This window comes from Leptidea sinapis, chromosome 9 (genome assembly GCF_905404315.1).
Source record: "Leptidea sinapis chromosome 9, ilLepSina1.1, whole genome shotgun sequence".
Classification (NCBI taxonomy): Eukaryota; Metazoa; Arthropoda; class Insecta; order Lepidoptera; family Pieridae; genus Leptidea; species Leptidea sinapis.
The window spans coordinates 4,166,612-4,188,024 of record NC_066273.1 but is presented as its reverse complement, the minus strand read 5'-3'; the positions used below and the strand labels follow the sequence as shown (position 1 = coordinate 4,188,024).

The 21,413-nt window shown below is 34.5% G+C and overlaps 2 protein-coding genes across 3 annotated transcripts; one reads left to right on the top strand and one right to left on the bottom strand.

Moving 5' to 3' along the window:
* The first annotated feature begins 2,363 nt into the window (after positions 1-2,363).
* LOC126966014 (uncharacterized) lies at positions 2,364-4,378 on the top strand. The gene is made up of 2 exons (XM_050809890.1): positions 2,364-2,520; positions 2,603-4,378. The coding sequence occupies exons 1-2, from the start codon at positions 2,409-2,411 to the stop codon at positions 3,148-3,150; spliced, it is 660 nt and encodes a 219-aa protein (XP_050665847.1). The 5' UTR covers positions 2,364-2,408; the 3' UTR covers positions 3,151-4,378.
* Positions 3,898-20,648, bottom strand: LOC126966010 (transcription factor A, mitochondrial). 2 transcript variants are annotated; one of them, XR_007729640.1, is made up of 6 exons: positions 20,451-20,648; positions 20,165-20,369; positions 19,195-19,353; positions 16,052-16,245; positions 8,023-8,348; positions 3,898-5,578 (listed from the first exon to the last, which is right to left on the bottom strand). XR_007729640.1 is itself a non-coding variant. In XM_050809885.1 (5 exons), the coding sequence occupies exons 1-5, from the start codon at positions 20,522-20,524 to the stop codon at positions 8,240-8,242; spliced, it is 741 nt and encodes a 246-aa protein (XP_050665842.1). In that variant the 5' UTR covers positions 20,525-20,648; the 3' UTR covers positions 7,933-8,239. The 2 variants fall into 2 exon arrangements, 1 of the variants encoding a protein (XP_050665842.1); XM_050809885.1 differs by lacking the exon at positions 3,898-5,578 and having other exon boundaries at positions 7,933-8,348.
* Between the last annotated feature and the right edge of the window lie 765 nt (positions 20,649-21,413).

Genomic DNA, 21,413 nt, shown 5'->3' with positions numbered 1-21,413 from the left:
AGTAATGCCAAGAAATGTAGTAAATTACCCTGGTTTTACCACCTCTCCGTTTAATAAAATATTCGCATCGACAATTTTGACATTTGGCGCAGTAAATTTACTATATTTAGTTTTATGACTATTTAACAATAAATTAAACTAAACCAGTACATGATGTCAGATAGAGACTATTTTCCAATTACAGCACTAGAGTGCATTATACGGCATAATGCTCAACGTTGGTTGTTCCAACCAGCCTGGAGCAACCCTCTAATAAACTTGAAAATGTATGACATTGTACTTGAATTGCACTAAAAATAATGGCGGCAAACGCTGTCTCGCTCTAACATATATTAAACTCTTTTGATTGTTTTGGTTTGAATGTTATTTGATATGTCATTCATTCAGAATAAAAGTTGCTGTTAACTAATTTTCATTACGAATTGTCGTTTTCTTTTACTTTATTTGTGTATTATTCAAGGTAATTTGCTTAATTATTTATAGAATAATTGCGTAAGACATTTCTAAGCTAGTAGCTAAGTAATAATAAAGTAAAATATGTGTTTCAAAATCCGGCCGGTCGGATGGGAGTGAGAGAATTTTCATGGTTAAATTATTTTTGGATAAAGAAAGGTAAGCACTAAAGAACAATTAATAAGCTAATAAAGAATGCTTAAAGTGATGAAAAGTGATAGAGAATTGATTTATTATGAGGAGTACAAATTATAATATTTTAATCAATCTATAGTGTTTGACACTTTTTATCGACTGTCGATATTTTACTTTATCAAATTATGGTTTATGTATTATCAATTTATAATTTATGATTATTATCAAATTTATTTTTATGGTATATATGTTTATAAGTTTATTAACCTTTAAATTCCTTTTATTATATTATATTGTATAATATGTGCAAAAAATATTTAAAGTCTATAAATTAGGGTTAACTAATTTCTGTTAATATGCATTCTGTTATAATTTCAGATTCAGGACCCACGCCTACGTCTTCATAAACATTTATTGCAACATCTGTAAAACGAATACCAAAGACTGTCGAAACCGAAACTACTACACAACGCAAAGCAAAACTATGAAAAAATATTCATTATGTAAATTGTTTTCTTCTTTGAGATAACTTAAACGTATCCCTAGTTTAGACTCGTTAGACATGGCTTAGGTCTATCTTAAAATTAACAAAAGAAAACCTTAAAAATAGTCATTATTTGTATTAATTTATAATATTTATAGCGGATGCGGTCTGGCACCAGACCATAATCGATGGTATGTCGCATTGTCCATCGCACAAAATTGTTATTATTATTACCGTCCGACCGTACTGAGTACGACTGCGGACCAATTAGCGCGAGGCGTCCACCCATGCCCACCAGATCGTCCTATGGTCTGGCCGTACCAATCCGACCATGTGTTTAGTCTATTATATACACGTGTCAAGACACTGGCGGCTTTTCTTTTTTCGTAGTACACGTGCCGGCGCCATCTCTTTGACGGTCGCGGGAGGCGCTATTCAGAGGCAAGGTCAAACTTCGTACGGCGTAGGGTATGGACATCTTCTATCGATAATTAGCTTTCTGTAAAGGGAGTTGTAATCGATATACAATAAGTTGAAGTTTATTTTAAATTTTTTCTGTAATGATTATTAAAAATACTACGCCCTAGGTATTTTTTATAAGTATAGGTATAATTTCATAAACATTAAGGGTGTTCGGTAATCGGTTGCCGCCAATATGAAGTGTCTGTCAATGAATAACGTGATTTTTAATAATATTCTGAAGGTAATACTGAAAAATCGCACTTTATTCTTTGATGTATTTAGATCAGTATTTTACACACCTTTAGAACAGTTTACCTGCCAAAGCCACGTCTGGCAAGGGGTTGGAACTATCAAGTGGTAATGGGGAAACATTGTCTAAGTATTATATATAAAAATCAGCTTTTATACAATGACGTAAGTAAAATTATAATTTAGTGAACATTAAGGGTGTCTGGCAAGGGGGATGGTAAATATCTGGCAATGAATAACGTGATTTTTAATAATATTCTGAAGGTAATACCGAAAAATCGCACTTTATTCTTTGATGTATTAACATCGGTATTTTACACACCTTTACCGTTTACCTGCCAAACCAAATTCCATAATGGACCATCGTTCTTGCCTGTGTTGGGAGCATGCGCTGACAAACTTTCAGCTTTTATATAATGGCGTAGGTCTGGGGTCCACGGGCTCTTGCTCAACGATATTCTTCACTCTCGCACGCTTTGTTTTGCTGTTGAACACGTAAACTCAAGAAAACATGATCTACTGAACACTTTACGCCAAAAACTGCACTAAGAGAAGAAAAATAAATGTCAACCCTGTTTATTACTAATGTCAATGTCAGTTTACGGAAATACTTTATTTTGATAATATGGCTGATGCAGCTTTAGCACGTCGTGAAGCTCGTAGAAGAAAAATATTGGAAAATTCTCATAATAGACTCCAACAGATATCAGGGAAACCTAGCGATGATGCTTGCTTAGGTATATAAATGTTTGTTTACTTATTGTTGAATAACGTTTATAAAATAATGACTCTCAGTGAGACAACACATTGTATTTTCAGAATCTCCAACAAATTCGGATATACCAATCTATCGAGATTTAGTTCCTTCGGAATCCAATAGTAAGCAATCTATTAGCAATGGAACAAACACTACATATTCCGGATGTTTCCTATCTGAACCCGAAGATTATACAGGAGATCAACAAGAAATAAGTGAATTGACATGTTTGTTAACATCTACGGCCGAACCTTCACATAAAAAACAATTTTTGGAAAAAGCTATTACTAACAAGTATGACATTGTATTAATATCTATGTTTACCCAACTGTTGTATGGTTTATCCTTGGTATCATTTGAAAATATTTATTTTTTCATACCAATACTAGTGTATGTTAGTACTAAAATGTATATTTATCCTGTACAAAAGCAATCCAACATTGCCAATGTGTTAATGCTTCTGAGAGGTGTTTCATCAGGTATAATTCGTCAAGCACTAACAGTAGGTCAAGTTACTAGAGATATTATTGAGGATTTATGCATTTTTCTTTTCACTACAATATGCATTCAATCATTGTTTTGTTTTATGCAGAACAGCTTTGTGACATAGGCAGTTTAAATTGCTATAAATAATATCTGGGTAATGTTCTTATCTTGAAAGGGTGAAGGTTCTGAATTCTGATGTATGATTTATGCTTGTGCCTTTTAATGTAAGTGATATAAAATTACATGTGCATTTCGGTCACATATTGCCATCATAGTTTAAATTTTGATAATTTTGTATATACAGATAAATAGAGATAATTTTAGTGCTATATTAGCTAATGATGCAATGTACAATCTTATAAGCATTATTTTAATGCTATCCTCCCTCTTCCTTTTTTAGTACTATTTGAATAGAATTTTAATTGTTTTGAAAATTTGTAACAAGAAACTAAAACAACTAACCTTTCCATCTACTGCATTTATTGAAGAATAACTATATATTCTAAGGTTTGTTCCTTTGCATTATAAGATATATGTTATTCTGACATTAGCATTTTTTTATTGTTTGGTTTGTTCCCTTGCATTATTTGTTCACTCTGCCACATCGGACCAGGCAATTCACACGTGTTGAATCCATGGAATTGAACAATGACACTGAGACTTGGAATAGTAAACAAATTGCACACCAGTATTGGCAAGTGCTCCGACAGCTTATGAAAGAGCACAATCTCAAAAAAATATATATTTCTCAATATCAATTCCAGTTATTGAAATGTGAGAGTGAGCACAAATGATATTGCTATGCTGAACAATAGGGTACCAAGACTTCATACTATCTGTGGCTGTTTGTGTAAATTTCAATACATATTGAAAAAAAAAAAGAGGAATTTAGTTGTATTGAATATTATTTTACATGTAATGTTTTATTGGTGGAGTACTTTATCTTTTTAATATGTATTTATTAAAAAAAAGCATTTTTATCAGAATTCTTCATCCCATTTGTTAATATCCATTGAATTTTACTTACATTATAGATGATTTATACATTATCAATAAACCAATGACAAATGTTTATAACCATTGGCCATGTAAGGAGTAAAACAACAATATTTAATGATATTTATTTATTAATGTTCACAAAAAGTTGTAAAACACTAGATATATATTTTTATGTTAATAGGTATTTTCAGACCAAAGAAAATGTCAGAACTTCTTATATACATTTTTGTCACCATTAATAATTTTAAATGAATGAAATAACTATGTAACATAAATAAATTTAATTTCTTATAAGAATATATAAAATTTTGTAATTAACTTTGGAATAAAAAAGGGATTCCATGTTGAATTCATACTTTTTTTCATTTATAACCCTTAGAGAAGACAAGAAAAATGTAAGATATTTATTATTAAAAAAGCAATTGCTGAATTTCTCAATGTTTCTACTTTTGTGTACCCAATAAGCTTCTATTCTATCATGACTGTTCTTCAATGACTTGATTATAACATCTGACATCACTAAACATGAGAAACAGCTGAAATCTCACATAACATTGCTGCTCAAAGATGGTCAATGTTGATACAATGTCTTCCCATTAATAGTGGGCAAGGATGGCAGAAGAGGTCATGATCACTCAATTGGTTTATGTATTATAAGTAATAATGCTGTCACTTTTATAGTAATTCCTTTGAAAAAAGACTTGGCACTTGGGGACTGCCGCGGTGAAGCTATTGCATAGCATTTTTTATCAACTTATGCAATTATAATTATTTATTTATTTTATTTATGCAGTATTTTTTTTAATAAAATTAATAAAAAAAAAACTGGAACAGAGTAAAATTTAACTTGCAACATTTGATAACAGACGACAACAGGTGAAACTAAATAAAAATGCTGGTCATAATAATAAAAATTAAAAAAACGTGATAAAAAGGCTCGAACCTGGGACCTTCAGCACAACGAGCATATGTAATAACTGCTGTTCCACGGCAACTGTAAAAAGCGTGCCGAAATATATATACATCTAGTAAGTAAGTGTTAGGTTATTTTCGTTACGGAATTTCTGGATTCGGTCCCCACGCTCATGGCCCGCGATAGAAGCTATGCAATAGCTTAAAAAAAATTTGCTGTGCTGTCTCCTACAAAAGGTTTTTTTTTTAATTTATTTAGTGGCACGGGATGCAAGTCCATAGGCCAATCCTACAAAAGGTTAACCAACAATGTTGACAGATGCAATAATTACTACATTACTCTATACCTCTGCTCCTCAATGGAATGTGAATCTCCTTCCAGTTCCCCTTTCACCCCCTTGCGATTAACGCCCAGATATTTTCATGCTACCATTGCTTTGTTCTTGAAGTTTTATTTGTTACTTTTTGACTTCTGTTGTTAATAGTTCTGTAGTTTCTGTTGTTCTGTGTTGTTATAATCATACTGCCAGAAAAATAAATACTTTTTCACCTAACCCAGATTCTTTCAATATTTTTTCAACATTATAATAATAATAATCAGCATCACAACAGAACACATTTATATCAATATGTATATAACACTGAAAAAATAAATTGTATTTTATTAATTAATAATGATATCTTAGTAATGCTTGTTTTTCACAACAAATGACAGCGACAATGTGACATCATCAACATCAGGTCCAGAAATAATGTAATCAGGTAGTATATCTTATATCTTTAAACAAGCAATTCTTGTATATATATAATCTGAATCTCGGAAACGGCTCTAACGATTTTCATAAAATTAAGTATGCAGGGGATTTCGGGGGTGATAAATCGATCTAGCTAGGTTTCAATTTAAAAAAAATGGTTTTATCCATGTTTGAATGAGAAACAGCTACAATAACATTAGAATACAAAGGTAAATTTCGCCACTATATACAAGACTATTATAGCTCATATGAGACATTGGGTGATCCGGAAAGCAGAAGACCCCGGTTCGAATCCAGATGTCCTATTAGTTTTTTTTTTGTTCAAGTTTTGTACATTCTTAAAAATCCGAGCAAGGCTCGGTCGTCCGGATATTTATATATTTAAACGAGCAATTATTGCATTATATATCATCTGAATCCCGCAAATGGTTCCAACAATTTCCATAAAATATAGTATTCAGAGGATTTCAGAGCGATAAATCGATCTAGCTAGGTTTCAATTTTAAAAAATTTAGTTTTATTCGTGTTTTAATGAGAAACAGCTACAATGACATTAGAATGCAAAGGTAAATTGCACTACTATATACAAGACTATTACATTCTTACAGATCCGAACAAGGCTCGGTCGTCCGGATATTGTTTAATAAAATAGCAAGGATGGCAGAAGAGGTGCTGAATATGAACCTGGGTCATATATTATAGTACCTTATAATGCTTTCACATTTAAAGCAGTCATTTTGATGTTGTAAACAAATTTAATCTACTGTGCCATCCTGTAACATGATAAGCAATAATTTTGACTGATACAGTAATTATGTTTGAATAAAACATTACCACACTTAACAATCTATTAAAAAAGCCCATGATTCTGACCACGCAATTGATTCTTATTATGGAAAAATGATGTTAATAGACAATTGCCACTTACATACATGGGCACACTAAAAAGTTGGTGCTAAGCCGAATGTAATAGAAGGTACCTACACTCGCCACGCGTGACTTTGAGCGGGATATCTTGGTCTAGAACAAAACAACCCAAGCGGACAGACACACGTGTCACACGTTAATAAGTAAGCTGTTAATAATATTAAGTTTTATTTTGTTTAGGGCTTGGCGCTGACTTCAAAGCTATGAATACGAGTTACATACTCGTATTTTTCGTTTGGGTTCCGAGTTCTGGTGCTATTTTGTTCAATAAAACACTTAAGGATTATGTGCAGCCCTAAACAAAATAAAACTTAATATTATAAACAGCTTACTTATTGTAATTATTTAGGTTGGCTACATGTGTCTGTCCTATTGGTTCTAGACGAAGGTATCCCGCTCAAAGTCACACGTGGCGAATGTACCTTTTACATTTGGCTTGGCACCGACAATATGTAGCATATACAAATAATAGTATTTTGTTAAAATTAAATGTAAAGGTTTGCATAAGAGGTGTATTAAATAAAAATTTTAGTTAATTGATACTTTTCAGTTTTTGGAGTCGGTTGTTTTTAAACCTAGTTTTTTTATGAAGAGCAATAAACATAATATTTTGGTTATAATATGTTGTTTTATTAAGTTACAGAAAACTTTTAGTGTGACCTATGTATACTATTATCTTAACTTTTTAAAAGAAACCCAAAGCATTTCGACCTGGATTCTTTGGCATATATTATGTAGAGGAAAGCACCTATCAGCTGCATGAGTAGTTGATAATGTACTCTGTGATTGGCTGAATCCCTGGAAGTACAAGAGCAGTGCCTACATAATGGCACCCCACATAATTTTTAACAAACAAGATCCTTATTATCCCATGTGCTTCTAAAACTGCTACCTTCCTTTTCCATTTGATGTTGAATGAACCAGGACCTGGTGTGATAAATCTTGGTCTAGATAATCTCTAGATAGCAGAACACTAATTAGTCAGTCCATACAAAAAGGGACCTTGGAGATGAAGAGTGTGGTTTGTATATATTCATAAATATATTTATATTTTTTGTTTATTACCATGGCTTTACTCACAGTATTGATACTGTTATTAAATAAAGTTATATTATCCTATATGTGTATGTATCCAATCCAAGTGGAATATGTCCTGCTTCAAGAGTCCTTATTTGATTATAACCTCTTAAATAGCAGGATACTAATTCAATTAGTAACCACTACAATTGATATTAGCTACCTATAGCAAGCTATTAATTGAACTACAAACACCTACAAGAATGACTGGTGAACAAAATAAAATACACACAAAACAATTTGTAATAAATGGCATTTTATTCTAATGATTAAAACTACAAACTAAAACTTGAAAAAACTCTTAAATCTATTTATTAAGTTCTTACTTTCGTTATTTTCACTTGAGGTATTTTTGTCAGTCCTTTGTTCAACAATTTTAACTTCACCCGTGCTCTGAATATCTTCTAATCCTGAATTGTGTTTAATACTGTCATTTTCATTTAATTGTACTGTATTCTTCTCATTATTATTCGATTTAAATGATTGTATATCACTTTTAGCCTTATTGCTATGATCAGTTGATATATCAGAGCACCCGAATCCCTATTCTTCCTTCCCAGCTTTGGCCTTTTTCTTCTGGATTGGCTTTTGTCGTACAAGATCTGAACGTCCAATTGAAATCATCTTTAATTCCCATGCATTCAAGTCTTTCCTGCAAAATTACAAAGAATTCATAATACAAAGATTAAGAAAAGTATAATTTTAATCTTAACTTGTTTAAAATTAAAGTATTTAAACAAATTCAAGATTGACTACAATAATTGACTATTATTATGCTTCAGTTCTCAATATATCAACAAATAATGTAAATGGTTTCAATAAATATTGTATGAATATTCTCAGAGAAGGTAAAAAAACCATATGGGTCGCATGATGTTAAATTATCACCGCCATCTTCGATCTCTTATAACACTTTTAGAAAGGTGTACGGGTTTTTTAAGGTTACCACCTTAAGGTTAAAACCTTAAAAAACCCGTACACATTCTGGAAACAATGTTCAGAGGAGCTCTTTCCTCAGCTTGGTAGTATGTGAAAGGCAGTTACTCGAAAACCGCACTGTAGAAGACAGGAGACGACAGTTTTTAAAATTATTATTCTGGAATGATACACATCCGAATTGGTGGTGTGCCGTGCGAAGGTGGAATTCGGCTGCAGGAATCAGGTCAAACAGCTGCTTTTCGAAACACTCTCCATGGTAAATGTGCTAGAAGACACAATGAAGCAACATCTCTACTCAATGCCAAGTGATCTAACCATTGAAAGATCACTGGACCCCTGACAAGTCAAGCAACTCTGCATAAGGACATTAAAATCCCTAATTTTAGTTAAGTGTAATTAAATTTTAAATAACAAGAAAATACAAGCTACATTTCATCTCGAAAATTTGGAAGGGATCTCTAGTATAATCAAAATCCACAGGGATGAAGTTGTGAGGTATATATAATATTACTAGCTGACCTGACAGACGTTGTTCTGTGCATAATAAATAAAAAACCTTTTTTTCTTTTGTCAATAATATTTGATAACACCAAGAATTATTTTGTAAAATATGCTCCCTGTCAATGACGTTCTATATTATGTATATGTATGAGTCCCAAATCAAAATAAAAACTATCCTGTCTCTCAAGTTGGACTAAACTGCACTCCATTGAGTAATCCCCATTAAAATCCGTTCATTAGTTTAGGAGTCCAATGCGGACAAACAACATGTCACGTAATTTATATATATTAAGACTAGCTGACCCGGCAGACTTCATACTGCCTCAATCGAAAAATATAATACCTAAACTTTTGTATAAAATAAACTTAAAACAAAACTAAAGGAATCCTTTTCTATAAAAACAAATAAAAAAAATGCTCGGTATGAATGAAATTTTATTATTATTTTCGATTAATTACACACGATATTCCTTACTTACAAATAAGAGTTTTCCTGAAATTCTGGCTATTTATAAGGTTTCAATTTGATATTGATAGACACATACAGTCTGTTAATCAATTCAAAGGTTTCTGATAAACTTTTTGTTTTGTTTTGTTGGTAGGTACGGTTAGGTTCAGAAATTTTATTTTTGGACAAAACTTATGATTTTTCCATCTACATAATTAAAAATTCTAATTATTTATTAATTTTATTTATTTATTTTTAACTATTATTAAATTTTAAATTTATTTAATTTTTGATCTCTGAACGACGGGGGACAAAGAAAAATCAAAATCGTTGTTTCTATTTAATTCCGAGCATTTTCATATTTATTCGCCTTTTAAACCTTCTCTGGACTTCCACAAATAATTCAATATCAAAATTAGCCAAATCGGTCCAGTCGTTCTCGAGTTTTAGCGAGACTAACGAACAACAATTAATTTTTATACATATATATGTCGTAACACGGAACGCCAGCGCCATCTGTTGGCGTTCGATGGAGTCAACGTTCCCCCGGCCGAGAGGAGCGCACTTCACTTCGTGTGCAGCGGTTGGCCAGAGCGGTCGAACTTGAACCATCGTGCGTTCCATATATCCCATAGTGTGTTTATTTAAAGTGATTCTACATTATAATTTGATTGTGTGAATAAGTTTGTTCCGTGCACTGACTTTACCTATCGACGCCCACTGCTAGGAGTCTAGGACTATGGACCCTGCTAAGGACGGTGACCCTCTTCCGCCGTTTTCAGAAGTGGGATCAATGTTGGTGCAAAATGAGAAAAATAACGAAGCTAGTATTTGGCGTGCCATGTTCGAACAATAAAACCAAAACATGCGAGCGCTGATCGAAGCCCTGCAAGCGCCGAAACCTGTCTTCCGTGACAATCTACCCACATTCGACCCTGACAAGCAAGATACGGATGCAAGATCGTGGTGCGCAACAGCTGAATTGTGTTTCTCCGAAAATCCACCAAGTGGCGGTCAACTCGCGCTAGCCGTCAGCAAGGCGCTCAAAGGTGAAGCATCCACATGGCTGTCTCAAATTGCATACGAAGGAATGACGTGTACCGAATTCAAGGTACTTTTCACCGCCAGATTTATTTCGACGGAGACATTGGCAGGTACCAGCGGTGACTCATCGAATGCACTCGATTTTAAACGAGCGAAGCTAACCACTCTGAAGTGCTTCAATTGTGGAAAAACCGGCCATAAGCGAGCAGAATGTAGAAGCAAAATGATCGACATAAAAGGACGAACTATAACATCAAAAACGTCAAGCCCAGTGATGCAGCAGCCTACACCAAGGCCTTTGGTGTGTTTCAAATGTTGCAAACCGGGCCACATCGCCCTTCGGTGTACCGGCGGCGGCGGCGCGGGCGGGCCGTGCGACGGCGGCGCCGGCGCGTCACGAGGCGAGCGACGCGTAGATGTCTGCGTCGTGCAACCACCGTCGGGCACGTTACAACATAAAGGTGCACTGATTTGCAAGAAAGTTTTGCAGCCAAATTTAGTGGCAAGCGTTTTACTAATGTTGTTGCTATGACTGGTATTGGTCAAGCGCGAGTGTTCAGTACAGAACAGATTTTGTCTTGTGTAGAAATTAACGATCACCATCTCGAAGTTTTGTTGCACGTTTTGCCCGATAATTACCTACAGAGTGACGTCATGATAGGGCGCGAGATTTTAAATCAGGGTTTTGCTATGAACATGACGGCTACGAATCTTCGTTTGTCCAAAGTTGTTTCTGTCAATTCGGTGAGTAACGATAACGCGCGTAAACCAGATTTAAACGCTATTGAGAGGGATGTAGTAGGTAATGACAAGTCGAGACTTTTGCAAACGTTAGATCGGTTCTCTGATTTTTTTTATCACAGGTCTGCCTACGACTCGTGTAAATACAGGCGAGCTTAAAATTAGGTTGATAAATAGCACTCGCACGGTACAGCGTCGACCTTATAGGATGTCGGCTGACGAACGTAGTGTTATTCGTGACCGCGTAAAAGAACTTTTAGATGCGAATATTATCAGACCTAGCTGCTCCCCTTTTGCAAGCCCAGCTTTACTTGTCAAAAAGCACGATGGTTCAGACCGTATGTGTATTGATTACCGCGAACTTAACAGTAACACTGTTCCTGATCGTTATCCACTTCCTTTGATCTCCGATCAAATCTCACGGCTTCACGGTGCTAAATACTTCTCCAAATTAGACTGCGCAAGTGGCTTTCATTTAATTCCGGTCAATGAGGAGTCCATAGAGTGTACTGCTTTCATAACTAACGAAGATCAATATGAGTTTCTGACCATGCCTTTTGGCCTTAGGAATGCGATATCAGTTTTTCAACGGGCTATCATGAAAGCACTAGGTGATCTTGCCCATGATTACGTTATAGGGTTACGTTGATGACATTTTAATTGTCTCTCCCGATGTAGAATCAGGCCTAGAGCGACTTAAAGCTGTGTTGGAAGCTCTGACGAAAGCTGGTTTCTCTTTGAACCTAAAGAAATGCTCCTTCCTTAAGACGAAGGTAGAGTTCTTAGGGTTCGAGGTAGAGTCCGGTCAGATCAGACCTAACCAAAGAAAAATAGTAGCTCTCACGTCTCTACCACCTCCTGAATCTGTGACGCAGTTAAGGCAATTCATCGGACTGGCTTCGTATTTTCGTCAATTCGTGCGCGATTTTTCTAAAATAATGGCACCTTTGTATCGACTGACCTCTTTGAAAGGCGATCTAAACTGGAAGCCTGAGCATGAAGACATTCGTCGGAGAATCATCTCGATTTTGACAAACGACCATGTGTTGAAAATCTATGACCCAGAGCTCGCGGTAGAGCTCCACACGGATGCAAGTAGTTTAGGTTACGGGGCAATATTATTTCAAGTGACAGCTGAGGGCAAGCGAAGTGTGGTAGCTTACTTCAGTAAGAGGACATCGCCGGCAGAGAGCAAATACCACTCTTACGAGCTGGAAACCCTTGCGGTGGTGAACTCTATTAAACATTTTCGACAATATCTATATGGTCGTAATTTTACTGTGGTAACGGATTGTAATTCTTTGAAATCATCACAAACAAAAAAAGAGCTGACTCCCCGAGCGCATAGATGGTGGGCTTTTTTTACAGTCGTTTGACTTCGACATCGTTTACAGAGAGGGAAAGCGTATGTCGCACGTAGATTTCTTTTCACGAAACCCGATACCGTCAGTTTCTAAATCAATAATAGAGTCGCGTGTAGAGTCCAAACGAATTGACGTTACTGAGCTTTCCCCCAACTGGCTCCAAGCAGAACAACAACGCGATGTAGAAATCTCTAAAATTATCACTGACTTAGAGAATAATAAATTAGACGACAACGTAGCTAAAACCTATGTACTACGATCGGGTATTCTGTATCGTAAAATTCAACGTAATGGGAGGTCTAAATGTTTACCTTATTTACCACGCGCTATCAGATGGTCAGTAGTGAATAATTTTCACGACTCTATCGTTCACCTCGGAGCTGACAAGACAACTGAAAAGCTATTCGATTTTTACTGGTTCCCGGGAATATCACAATACGTAAGAAAGTTCGTAGATACTTGCGTTACATGTAAAGTAGCGAAATCTCACTCCGGAAAGGTTCAGGCCGAGTTGCATCCAATACCTAAGGTGACGACTCCATGGCACACAGTTCACATAGACGCGACGGGCAAGCTTAGCGGAAAAAACGATAAGAAAGAATACGTTTTTGTTTTGATTGACGCGTTTACAAAATACGTTCTTCTGTTTCATACGATGAACATTGACTCCAAAAGTAGTATTCACGCGGTGACTAAAAGCGTGGCTCTTTTTGGGGCCCCTACTCGGATTATAGCTGATCAAGGTCGTTGTTTTGCCAGTAAAGAATTTCAAGATTTTTGTGTGAGTAAGAACATAAGCTTGCATCTCATAGCGACGGGTTCGTGTCGCGCTAACGGCCAGGTAGAGCGCGTTATGTCCGTCTTAAAATCGATGTTAACCGCAGTTGAGACTAGTGATAGTAAATCGTGGCAAGACTCTTTAGACGACGTTCAATTAGCGATAAATTGTACTATGAACCGAGTAACAAAAGCTTCTCCTCTAGAGATTTTGATAGGTAAAGTGGCAAGGCCTTTGTCGATGATGTGCAGTGACGTAGAAACTAACATCGATGACATTGAAGAGATTCGCGAAAGCGCGTCTGAAAATGTCAAAGCGTGTGCGGCATATGATAAGTCTCGTTTTGACAAAACAAAGGCTAAAATTATAAATTTTTCGCTTGGTGACTTTGTGTTGTTAGCGAATGAAGAGCGTAATCAAACGAAATTTGATCCGAAGTTTAAAGTAGTTGAAGTATTGAATGGTGACCGTTATACGTTGAAATCCTTAAATCCAAAACGTACTTACAAATACGCACACGATAGACTAAGAAAAATGCCAGCAGGTCACATACCAGTCGAGGTTGATGTTAATAATGTTGATCATGTTGATGATAATGAAGAAACTCGAGTAAGGGGACTCTAACGCCGTATTGTGTTCGACCGTACCAGGGCACCTATTACGAAAATCGAAATACGTAGATTCGGTCCGAAACGAAAGAACGACGAACTTCGATTTAAATCCTATTACCAAAGTACTTCGGATCCGTATAGTGCGGACGTAATTCGTTTCGGAACCATAGACATAAAAAAAGTGTACAAAGATGATATGAATGTACATACTTATATTACCGGTAAATCGTGCCAAAACCGATAACAAATTAGAAATTTACAAATAAGTTTTTCGTTATGTTAACATGTATTTAAATAATGGAATTGCTTTATATTCCGTTTAAGTTATCTATTTAAAAAATAATCCTATTTTACTGCAAGAAATTATGCTTTATTAGTTAAATTAAATTTGACGTATCATGTCATCTACTGCATTATATTTTTATTTAGTCTGTGGTAGTTTAACATACTCTCGCGGTTTTTTAGTTTAAATTTTTTCAGAAGTAAAGTGAAAGTTATATGCGAGTAAGTATTATTTAGAATAGAATAGAATAGAAACATTTATAGTGGCTTTATTAGTATAATCTCTTCACAAAGTTTTTCAAATAAAGTATGATTATGGCGATAATTCATAACAATTTAGGGAATCAACCATCGGGAATTTGTTTATTTAATAAATATTGCCGGAGTCGACGTCGCTCTCTTGCTCTTTCGAGGTTTTCTTCGTACAAGAAGACCTCTTCGTACATTAAAAAACGTGCCATTTTATAATAAAATAAATATGTTTTATATAAAACGAAACATATAAGTCTGTCGTTAAAAGTGACGTTGTTGTTACGACCATAACAATGTCAAACAACGAAAACGTATGTGTCGAGTGAATTTAGGAATAAGCTAAACGAAAGACAAAATGTCTAATCTCGAACTTCGTTTCGATCTTCGGATTCGAAACACTTTCGTAATAGAAAAATGTACGATCCGTCAACCGAAACTTCGTATTTCGATTTTCGTAATAGGGCTCCAGAAGCCATTTCGCAGTCGTAGCCCGGTAGAAATCGGTTCTCTTCTCTTGAGGCAACTCAGGTAGTCCGTGGGTGCGCGGTGCGCGTTTGGTTCTGGCGGAGGTCGTGGTCTCAGAGACCGTATCGTGTGGTCACTGGGTGACACACGGGCGATCCACTTGATGGATATGCGAACTGATTTGGAACCACGTGCTGGTTGTGTATGAGCAATATGATTGTTGTTCGGCTGGAGAGCCGTGGCGTTAGATGTCTTACTCGGGAGTTTTATGTGATCTGATCGTAATTCCAGTAAGCCGTGCATGGTTAAACTGAGTAAATATGAGGTTTGACGAACGACTGTGGTATGTGGCTCTGTCTGTTGTATAGTCAATTTTGTATCTCCTGTGGGGTTTGGTCAACATGTTAAAATAGTTGACTTTTTTACTTTTCCCGTAAATTGTAGTCAGGAATGACCGAGTGAAACAGGTATTCTTGTGGGTGTTTCATTTGGTTGCAGGTTAACCAACACACTGGGACGTGTGCCAGCAGGATGGCCGTGTCGTGACACGGAACGCCAGCGCCATCTGTCGGTGTCGTAACACGGAACGCCAGCGCCATCTGTTGGCGTTCGATGGAGTCAACATTCCCCCGGCCGAGAGGAGCGCACTTCACTTCTTGTGCAGCGGTCGAACTTGAACCATCGTGCGTTCATATATCCCATAGTGTGTTTATTTAAAGTGATTCTACATTATAATTTGATTCTGTGAATAAGTTTGTTCCGTGCACTGACTTTACCCATTGACGCCCACTGCTAGGAGTCTAGGACTATGGACCCTGCTAAGGACGGTGACCCTCTTCCACCGTTATATAGATAATAAACATAATAACAAGTTCTATGCTTATTTATGGATAACTAATATTAAAAGATCACAGAAAGTACATTACTTACTTATATTTAATCATTTGTTCCAATGCCTGCTTTTCAAATTTTACTCTCTCACTTTCCGGTAATTTCAACCAATCAGCTTTTACCTTTTCTTGGTAGGTTTTAAAATCCTTTGCGTCTGATGTATCCTTTCTTGATGTCATGTACATAATGTAGGATGACATTGGTTTCTTTGGCCGACCTAATTCCTTGTACTCCTGCAATGATAAAATTACAAAAATTATCAATTAATTATTTATAACCTAAATATTCAACAAATATACGGTTAAAAGTCATTATGAGGTGACCCATACCTTGATTAGTCCTCCTGTAAAAAAAAACCGAGCAAGTACGATTTGGACTCCCCCAACGAGGGTTCCGTCATTTTTTTATTATTTAATTACAAATGCTTCTAGATTTTTCCCTATATTATAGATACAGTATAAGCTCTTTATTCGCTGGGTTCCGTAAATATGCCGCAAATATAGAAACCGTGAATACTGGAATGGTAATTTATATGGCATTATAGGGGATATGTGCCTAGGTGACAAAATAAAAACTATTTAATTGAAGCAGAAATCAGTCAAAAGACCATACTTATTAATTATTATCAGGCTTTGGCAAAAGAAGTTTAAAGAATTTTGTAAATTTTTCTTGCTTGACAGTTTTTAAAAGCTCCTTTAGTTCAAACAGACTCTCAGCAATGGCATCAGCAATTTGCCTCTTAAAAATAAAACTTTGCATAGACACCAAATCACAAAGCTCATTAGCCATTCTTAAACCTTCACTAAGATTTTTCAGATTAAATATCACATTTCCAGTGCTTGTTGAAGCCTCTTTTTCAATGGGATGTTAATTTAACATTTCTTCCAAATAAATTTCAGTCAAATGTTCATCTTGCGATTCAAGCAACTTCTGAATGTCACTTGATTCTATCTGTTTGAACTATCTAGTACTATTCCATTCGCAATTTCAGCTATGTTGGAATTCTTTTTATTCATATGCATGTACTATGTACCGATTACATCAGCGAATAAAGAAATCTTTAGCTGCGAATATAGGAATCAGGTCACAATATTTTAATCCCCGAATAGTGAAAACGCGAATGAAGGAAGCGCTAATAAGGAGCTTTAACTGTATATACCTATATTTATTTATTTACGGTGTGTGTGGATTGATGCATGTATGATGGCCTACTATTATTGTTGATGCAGTAATAGTCGGCCATGACTGTACTCAATAACTCTTGTTTTTGCATATAAATTTACGTTTTTTTTGAGTATTATTCTTGCATCACTTTACATATATTGTAATTGAAATTATTTGTGAGTGAGTGACTGTCACAATGAGTTTCTTGCTACTTCTTTTTATTAAAGCTCAACCCTCAAAGGCAGTGGATATAAAAAGAAAAGTCATTTCCTTGACCTGCATGAATAAAGTGATTTTGATTTGATTACCCTAAAGGATTGAGCTTTTTAATTACTGTTAGTTAAAATATAATATTAATAATTATAAATTATATCAATTATACATAATATCAATGTCATTGAATTGTCAAATTGTAAGTATAGAGGGAATTGGTGAGTATTGAATGATATGTAGATTTAGTTTTTTTTTTGTTGTTTGCTTGAGTTCTCGTAACAGGCTTCGTAATGCTCGCTTAAATGTAACTGCTGGTGGCAGTTAAATGGGACGGGTCGTCCCCTTCCCTAAAATATGGTTGAGGGAGGCGATGGCTGGCTCATGTTTCATGCTTGTGAACGGGCACTACTTGTACTTCTTAATTTATTTACGGTGTGTGTGGATGATGCAGCTACTGTACTCAATAACTTTTGTTTTGTATTAATTTATATTTACTTTTTTGACTTAATTGTGTAAGGCATTGACTATTTGATGTTTGGAGTATGTTTGTTGCATCACTTTAAACTGTAAAACGATGAAAATGTAAATATTGATTTGAAAGAGTGGCAATGAGTTTCTTGCTACTTCTTGTCATTAGCTCAACCCTTAACGAAGTAGTGGCAGATTCAATAAGAAAAAAATTTTTTTTTGACATTCATAATTAGTGTCATTTCTGTGACCTACATAAATAAAGTTATTTTGATTTGATATACTATACTATAGGTATACTTAGATTATAAATCTTTGTCAACGGAAAATACCTAAATGATTTGATTTTGATACCTTTAGTGTCGAAACATATGTCATCAACGGTGTTTACTTACATAATTTATGACTAAGACTGTAGGCCTGAGTTTAAATTTTTAGTTTCAATGTGTTCAACAGATAGACAGACGGACAACAAAGTGGTAGGGTTCTGTTTTTCCCTTTTGAGGTATGCAAAGCTTAAAAGGATTTATGTAATTAACTGGATTGGGTACTCTGGTCATAAACATTGTTACAACATAAAACAACTTTTAAATTTTATTTATTTGAATTCAAATTTTGAAAGTATTATTTTATAATATTAGAAGTTTTGATAATTTCCCATTTCACATATCTTTTTTGAAGCTATTTTTATTAGTGATTTTTGTTTTATTTTATTGAGATTTGAGATAAAAAAAAATATTTTTTTTGATGTCATTAAAGATCATTGGAACCCTGGTTTTTATCGCTATACATAACATGCTCTAAATCAATGCTTAAGTTAAAGAGACTAGCTCATTCAACATGCTTGCCGACCCTAAAATGCAGGTGAATTGTATAGAAATATAGCTCCATTGAAGCTTCACAAGATTTTTGCCCATTTATCATTTAAGATTTTAAAAACTTAAGTATCAAGCAAATAGTGTAAATTTTAAGTGGACATATAAATATTCGCTGAGCATTGGGAGTACGCGGTCGGCGAGCGTATTATATTATATTACTGGGGCGAATTAACATGACACCTCGCTCAATGATGATAGTCGCCTTGCAAGGGCTGTAGTGATAGCAGAGTTGAGTTTGACGAATTGTTAACTTTTGATGTTATTGTTGGACTGTTTATGTTTAAACTTTATAATAGCTGAAGTCTCACCCTCATCTAGCACAGATCTGATTCCTGTCTGATCTTTTTATTTATTGCTTAGACTTCAATAAATAAATTCAAAAATATGCAATTATTTAAAGTTATTTTTGTAACAGAACTTATGGCAAGGTATACACTAAAATACCCAAGTCTTACTTACAGCTTTAAGTTTCCTTTTTTCTTTTGCAGCCGCCATCTCCTCCTTTAGGTTTTTAATATCTTCTTTTTGCTGTTCTGTTAATGATGCTTCGTAGAGTTCCTTTATTTTTTTATAATCCTCCAAATCTTTCTCATATTCTTTAAGCATTTGAGACTTAGTCTGTAAAATGGATGTAAGTTTAATTATTATTTTTTTAAACAACATGTTATGTTTTTGAAGTGATAACCCTCACTTCTAGGATTAATACTCAAATAAAATTTGAAAACACAAAATTTTATGAACAATGCGGGATTCGAACCTTCAACTTCTCTAACCAACTCGAACGGTTAGCTCAATTGGTTATGTCACCGAACGCCGTAGTTCGTGCGTTCAAATCCCGCATCATTCATAAAATTTTGTGTTTTAAATTTTATTTGTATATTATTTTTTTGATTTGTTTCTTTCTATATAAATAGATTAATGAAATTTTAAATTCAAAAAAGGTTATCGAATCATTTGCAAATTAAATGTTCAATCCTCTAGCCCTTGTTATGAGAAGGTATAAATGTTGTTAATAAATAAATTCTACTTAGCATTATGTAGTCACAGTTCAATCAACAACAACACTTTTGGAGGGGTTTGTGTTTATAAAATTTAAAGCTTCTCAACAAAATACAAAGATAGATTGATAGATTTGTTTTTTATTCAGTTGAATACTGTATTTATGTGTGTGAATATTTAGTACAATGAGTGATATTATGTTTGCCTAGTACTTTTCAATAATACAAAAGGGTCTGTTTTTTTTATTACAGATATTATATGGATCATTCAGAGGAATTGTCCAGGTTAGGTTGCGGCCAAATAACACAGCCAGACATTAATAGAAATATTACTAAAATTAAAAATTATCATAAAGAAACAATTTGATGTTATATTTCACATCAAAAATATGTTATATATTAGAGTCTTTCAGATAAGCAAGTATAATTACTTCACTATCTAACTGTTGCCAATGCTTAGAAGTCCATGCTATTGCTTCCTTTGATGTTATGCTAGGGTTCTTTGCAAGGAGCGCTGGCCGCATTTGACCCATAAATTTAAAAAAGGGTGTCAATGGTCTCTTTGGTTTTTCTATTCCCAGTCTCTCTTCAGCAGATTTTTTAGTATAATTATAAGTTTGGATAGAATTGGGCCACCTGTCGAAATAAATATTACTTAATAAATGATGAAAGCAATTTTATGAAAGAGAAATCGAACACAAACAACCATAACCTTACCGAATATTTACAATATTTTTGTAACTACCAATTGTAATATTACTCAAACGATAAATATGGCCAAATGAAGCCATTTTAAAAATATTTTTTGGGGGATACACAGCACAAATATAAAAGAAAATTTAAAAATCAACAATAAACATCCATCTTTCCCATAGCACCCCGGTTTTCAACATTCACCTTTCAAGTTTCAACCACAGAGTTTTTTTTTGGTTCTGTTCGTCCATCTGGACAGGCAAAGGGGTCAAAAGCCCATACAGCCAAGTCTTATTTTTATTTTTCTATTCTTCAGTCTTCACTTTACACAGCTTGTTCAAAGTCAAGCTAAGTCTTTATATCATCTTCATCTTCAAACATAAATAGTACAATTTCACATAAAAGTAGTATTTCGTGTTCTTCATGTTTCATTTTCTTCATATACATATAGGTTCGCATGAAAGGCCGAAGCCAAGTCTTTTATAGATAATATTCTTGTTCCAATGAAGATCAAGCTCAAACCCCGGGCGGGTTTAATAATAATAAACTTTTATGATATAATACTAAAATATAAATCTTATATACGTTATAAGAAATATATTATACATGAATTATAAGTAATAATGATGAATATTAGTTGAATATAATAATTATAAGATAATATGAAACTAATTTAAGGTATAACTACAAATATACTATTTACATTTATAAATTAAAATTTATATTATAAACACAAGTCCAATAATAATTTATGGACGAATATGTTTTAAGTCTGTGTAAGGGATTATGTCAAAAGCCAAGCCGTATTTTCAAATTTCGCCTACCGTTGAAACTATAAATTTGTAAAGCGGCACGAAGCAGTCATAAGTTTTCAATAACTGCTGAAGTGAGCGCGGGATGTTTTCAGCATTCTTATAAATATCCAAGAGGCAGTCTATCAATGTAAATCTTTGAAGATTATAGAATGTCCCAGACGTAACCGACAAA

Bases quoted from the DNA above. Each gene is read 5' to 3' on its own strand.
- LOC126966014 (XM_050809890.1), top strand. From the start codon at position 2,409: ATGGCTGATGCAGCTTTAGCACGTCGTGAAGCTCGTAGAAGAAAAATA. The intron at 2,521-2,602 runs GTATATAAATGT...TTGTATTTTCAG, and splicing joins TAGCGATGATGCTTGCTTAG to AATCTCCAACAAATTCGGAT.
- LOC126966010 (XM_050809885.1), bottom strand. From the start codon at position 20,524: ATGGCTTCATTTGGCCATATTTATCGTTTGAGTAATATTACAATTGGT. The intron at 16,246-19,194 runs GTAAGTAAGACT...TTATCATTGCAG, and splicing joins AAAAAAGGAAACTTAAAGCT to GAGTACAAGGAATTAGGTCG. The intron at 8,349-16,051 runs GTAAGTAATGTA...GTAATTTTGCAG, and splicing joins GAACAAATGATTAAATATAA to GAAAGACTTGAATGCATGGG.